General features: G+C 40.9%; 1 protein-coding gene across 1 annotated transcript in view; it reads left to right on the top strand.

Annotated features, from left to right (window-relative positions):
• The window catches only part of LOC119339433, a 33,361-nt gene continuing 27,361 nt past the window's right edge, over nucleotides 1-6,000 (top strand). The window contains exons 1-5 of the mRNA XM_037611496.1: nucleotides 1-150; nucleotides 1,200-1,235; nucleotides 2,963-3,476; nucleotides 3,960-4,273; nucleotides 4,490-4,691. Of these exons, the coding sequence (XP_037467393.1) occupies nucleotides 1-150; nucleotides 1,200-1,235; nucleotides 2,963-3,476; nucleotides 3,960-4,273; nucleotides 4,490-4,691 (1,216 nt within the window). The remainder of the gene's footprint in view (nucleotides 151-1,199; nucleotides 1,236-2,962; nucleotides 3,477-3,959; nucleotides 4,274-4,489; nucleotides 4,692-6,000) is intronic.

Below are 6,000 nucleotides of genomic sequence, written 5' to 3'. Positions count from 1 at the left end.
ATGCCGGTGGTATGGAGGCCGGGGCTCGGGCAGGCACCGCGGCATGGTGTGGCCGGCGGGGGCTCTGGGGACCGCACGGTGGGGGACTGGGGTGGCGTCCGGTCATGGGTTTCGGCGACGCCAAGCTGTAGATTTGAGCCGCTGTCTTCAGTTCGCTTGTTCCATGTTTTGATTCGCACCTCTACCCCACCATCCCTCTCGAGTAAGCTCGAGCTTGAGACAGTGAAATCCCTCGTAGGTGTCAGAGGCTGACTGCCATGACATCCCCGAGATTGTATGTGCCGGTTTTAATTGGTTGTGCACGCCATTCGTTTGATGAATTGTAGAAGATATTGCATTATTTTTTTTATTCTAGATTGGAGCTAACTGCTTGAGTATTTGTCAGTTATACTGATTGTGTTGTTTTAGCTCTCTAATTTTAGAAATTGGAACACAGCTACCGCCTCTGAACATTTTTATTTGTATCAATGATGTTAGATATTTCGACTCTCGGAAATCATAATATTTTTGGTGTGTTGCTAAGTGCAATTTCAATATATGCCTTATGCTTGCATGAGTTAGATGTTCTAGTTTCCTATATAACTCTGATGCTGGTCTTTCTTTGAAAATAAATGAATCTTCCTTTTTTGGAAAATTATCAAATAAGTTTTCCTGTACTACTGAGTATTGATTAGTAATTGAGTTCTTACCTTAAAGATATGTGGCCATATATGTTTCTCTTTACACGAACAATATACACCTTTTTTGCAATGTACATTGCTTCAAGAGGTGGTGTTGACTATGATTTTCTTTTGGTATTGAAACTCTTGAAACTCACTACATAATTAGTCTGCCTTTTCTTGAGAGAGAAAACATGCCATGAGCAGATATTACAAATTGCCTTGTTTTATAGGTAATCCAAGAGTTACGCCTGATCTTACACGCCATGTTTGTTTGTTAGCAAGGATGATGCCTGCTAACAAGTGCGCTGGTCTCTAATTATTGTTGATTGAATACTGTGCATGATTGAAAATTGGTGATTACCAAATGTGGCTGAAAGAAAATGTGGCTGTCCTAAATCTTTTTTTCAGTCAAGTCACTGGCTTACTATTGGTAGTTAGTCAGTTGATAATTGGATGTCTTATTCCAGATACGCGCATGGTGCACCATCTAGTTGATGGTATGCCCATACGGATTGTTTGATCTCTTTTTCTCTGCAGACTGCAGGTGCAGGTCCCCCGCTCGCTGACGACAAGGTCAGATTGCTTATCGAGTTCTTTTATTTAGGGATTTTAAGATGATTAGTCCTTGAGCACCATAGTTGAATGAAATGAAATATGCGGATCACTTTTTGCTTTGAATTTAAATGAAATATGCGGCACAACAAAATTGTGTATATTGTGAGACTATGTACCGTATGAGTTATTTGAGTAATGATGTGAAAGCAATGTATAAACTTGCTGAATTCATCTGTTTGTTGATACTGCTTTGTCGATATCTTGCCAGCAAGCGTGATGGGGCAAGTTATATATATTAGGGATCTATAATGTATTTACAAACTTTTCTGTATGTTCCATGGTATTAAGTCAGAACATCGGCCAGCACAGATTTGGTTCTAATCAAGGATCACAGATTTCATGCTTGCACTGTAGTTTATTTCTCCATTCGCACATCATCAGTCTTAGTACTTGCTCTTGTGCCTTCTCTTCCTAAATAGCAGACCTGATTTTCTTCATGTTCTTGAAGCAAAAATGTTTAGGATACACACAGAGCCAGAAGCTAAATATGGGGTTTGACAGAAAGAGTACACACTGATTTTAGGTGCTGCACTTCAGAAGTGAGCCCCTCCTTCACCCCCACAAGCTCCTACAGGTAAATCAACCGTCCGTCAGCATATTTTTATATTCATTGCTTGGAACAACAAGCTGAATCAACTGAATTACTCACCTTATGGCAGGTCTTGGTGTGCAAGACTGCAAGCCACTAATAAAAAACAAAATATCATGTTAGACAGCTATTTATCTATGGTAGATACACTACAGTGCAATTGATGCATCAGTCTCACCAAACGATGTTATGCTGGGTTTCATAGGATCACTTGCATTTCGTTGGACTTCCTTGAAGCCAACAACTAGGATGACTTTGTACTTATAGTAACTACAACAGATTACTCTGATTATTTCACAAGAAGCATTTCAAGGCCATGAGTTGTAGTTGTATTTCTTTTCAAACTACCATGATTTTAACCAAAAGATTAGTACAGATTCTAATTTGTGTGATAAGTTTATGACATTTTTGTCTTGCATGTTCCTTTATAGCTTATATCTCTTATTGCAATTCGTAGGATGAGAATCGGGACATGAATCTGAACTATGATAATTGGATTTATGATCATATTCATGGAAATTGTGCAAAATAACGAACAACATTATTTGTCCCAGTGAAACTCCAGGTTTGGCTGATTGCTGGGGATATGAGTTCCAGACATTGTAGAAGAAATATAAAATAAAATTAAGCTAGACTAGATATACATATTATACTCCCTGGATTGCCTTTATTAAACAAATTATATAACATTGTGATGGGGTAATGACAATATTAAAACATCGTCAGTTGCCACTATTTATCTTGTGGGATCATCAGAGGGTGAAACTTATGTACAGTTCTCTCATCCTGGTCACTAATGTGTTGGCGTGTGGCTGGTGCAATATTAGTGTGTGTGCTTGTGTGTCGTTATCCATAGTATTATTAAAATGGTAGAAAATGAATGGCTTAGATGTAACAATAGAAAAAAAAACAGTTCAAAAGAATGGCTGTGAATTGCTAGAAAGAAGTATTCATGAATTGACGTCTCCATATATCCTATACGTTTCCGACCTGCCAATCAAAGCTATGAGTTAGAGTCCAATTCCTATACGGACACATACCTGTTTCAAAAAATAAATACGGGTATGTATCGCCCCATATGTTCCTAACTAAACAGCCTAACAAAAGCTTTATTTTCTTTTCTGCTAACACTCCTGATACTGTGAGGCACTCTATGAAGGCAGTTCTGAGTATTCAAGTTGAAGCCTTTAGTGAAAAATATTTGGGTCTTCCCACGGCAGTTGGGCGAATCACGAGCGGTACTTTTGATCATTTAAGTGAAAGAGCTCGTGGAAGAATTCAGGGTTGGTCAGAGAAGCTGTTAGCATGTGCAGGGCGTGAGATCTTGCTAAAGACAGTGGTACAAGCTATACCTACCTATCCGATGAGTACCTTTCTGCTGACTAAGAAGGTTTGTAAGAGTATAACTTCTCCTATGGCAAAATATTTTTGGAGTAGTTCTCTTGACAAAAAGTCTATGCATTGGGTGTCTTGGAAGGATTTGGCTACACCCAAGTGTAATGGGGGAATGGGTTTCAGGGATCTACAGCAGTTCAACCTGGCTATGCTGGGTAAACAAGGTTGGTGTTTTTTGACCAATCCAAACTCGCTTTGTGCAAGGGTACTCAAGGGTCGCTATTTTCCAGATTCAGATTTTATGCAGGCCGCAGCACCCAAGTCGGCCTCAGCTACATGGAAGGCGATCATAGCGGGTCGAGAGGCTCTCCAGATTGGTTTGATTTCCCGGGTGGGGGATGGCTCCACTATATCAGTCTGGACTGATAAATGGATCCCGGGCACCATCTCCATGACTCCACAAGCACGGCCACTAAATACACAAGTGGAAAAAGTATCAGACTTAATTGATTCTGAGAGTTGGACGTGGCGGCAGGATTTGATTCGGGAAACTTTTGGTGCCTCAGATGCAGCTACTATACTTAATATTCCTATTCGTCAGGGTGGAGGGCCTGATTTTCCTTCATGGGCGTTTGATAGATCGGGCAACTACACTGTCAAGACGGCGTACCGAGCTCTCGTGACTCACAAAGAGCGACTAGCTCTAGAGGAAGGGACGGCTACCGGGACTTCAGAGGATGACAAACAGTTGTGGAAAGCCCTATGGAAACTTAATGTTATTCCAAAAGTACGAGTATTCTGGTGGAGAGTACTTCGTGGCATCCTTCTAGATGAATACACCCTCAAAAACCGTCATATTGCAGACGCTAGTAGCTGCAAAGTTTGTTTGGCCGGGGAGGAAGACATGTACCATGCTCTTATATCCTGCTCACATGCTACACCCTTTTGGGAGGAGGCATGGGCATGGTTTGAGCTCCAGCTGCCAATTCTCTCGCGGGAGACATGGGCGCGGGATATTACACGTAGCTCACTGTTTTCGGATGATGATCGTGCAAATATTACAACCATTATGTGGTCTATTTGGCATTCTAGGAATCGGATCAAACATGGAGAGGTAGGGCGAGATCCTACTGCAACTATCCGATCTACCAAGGAGGCAATTGCTCTCCTACAACTGCCTCGGAAGGCGGCTGCAACCTTGCCGGGCTTTGGCTGGCGACCACCTGATGTGGGCTTCATCAAGATCACTACAGATGGAGCGCTCAATTTCACAGATGGACGGGGTGGCGCTGGTGGGGTTGCCCGCTCGCCCACCATGTTCTTAGGCGCCTGGTGTAAACCTTTCATTGGGGTGTCTGACCCACTGATCATCGAGGCGTTTTCACTGCGGGAAGGAGTACGTTTTGCTACTCTACGTGGCTTCCAGCATGTAATAATGGAGGTTGACTGTCTGGAGCTGGTGAAGCTCTGGGAAGCTCGCCACAATTCTCGTTCTATTGTGGCTCCGATTTTGTTACAAATAGGAGAGCTTAGTTTTTTATTCACTTCTTTTGATTTACAACATGTAAGCAGGTCGGCTAACTTACCAGCGCATCTTTGTGCAAAACATGCATGCACGCTGAACGTGACTGAGAGTTGGCTCGACGCCCCTAGCTTCCTTGTGACCAACTTGTTGGCTGACTGTCCAAGGAGTGCTCTTGCTTAATAAAGCTCTCTGAATTGCCCACAAAAAAAAGTTGTGGGTCCGAAAAAAATTATAATGGCCGAGATCTAACAGAAATTCATTACGTAATATGTGACAAACGCATGTATAGTTTTGCAAATACAAACTTTGTCACATACTCCCTCCATTCCAAAATAGATGACTCAATTTTGTACTAAAGTTAGTACAAAGTTGAGTCATTTATTTTGGAACGGAGGGAGTAGATGTCTAGGATTGAGAAGTGTAAATCAGAATGGCGTACGGAAGGACACATACCCTCATCACGTGGGTTGTACGGAGATACTCAGTTTCCGTTTATATCTGTGGTATGAGAAAATCAACCCCCCGCAAAAAAGAGAAAATCAATCAACCTAAGCTAGCCACGCTACACATGCCAATCAGCCACTAACACACCTGAATCAAACAGCCAGTATCTATTGATCCGTCCGATTTGTCACCCCCCACCAGATTGGAGAAGAAAAGAATGTATTGTCGTTCCTGCAGATGGAATATGCCCTGTATGAACATGAATATGCCCTGTATATACAACGAAGCTGATGACAATAGAGCGACAAAAGAGAATGCAGAGAATAACAACTAATATTTTTTAAGGGAGAGAATAAAAACTAGTCGTACATCCATAATTAATGCTCTTTGAACAAGAAGCGAGTGAGACAAGAAAACATAATATGAGGAATAAAACCTAATTGTAACTAGGTAATTAGTGCTCTTCTAATAAAATTCTAGAAAACCTATATAACTCAACCTAAACTGATATGATAGTTTTGATTGACTTTTGATATTCTGGATGATATTGGCTGTGAACAAACCAATATCAGTGCCAACACATTACATGTAAAAGTGAGCTAATCATATGAAAAAAGGATGTTGTTGTTGGTATAATAATGGACGTTTGAAGCAAGAATTTGTTTAAGTGCAATAACTCATATTAACCATGTTTAACAATACATAGAAGCTAAATATAGACAAGCTACAATGAGGTTGACTGAAATAATGTTCACTTCCTGTCTTCTTTATATTGTCATGATGTTTAATGAATAGATTAAAAGGTTTTCTTGCAAAAAATATAATTATAT

Source organism: Triticum dicoccoides, chromosome 7B (genome assembly GCF_002162155.2).
Source record: "Triticum dicoccoides isolate Atlit2015 ecotype Zavitan chromosome 7B, WEW_v2.0, whole genome shotgun sequence".
Taxonomy (NCBI): Eukaryota; Viridiplantae; Streptophyta; class Magnoliopsida; order Poales; family Poaceae; genus Triticum; species Triticum dicoccoides.
This window is presented reverse-complemented; position numbering and strand designations above follow the sequence as displayed.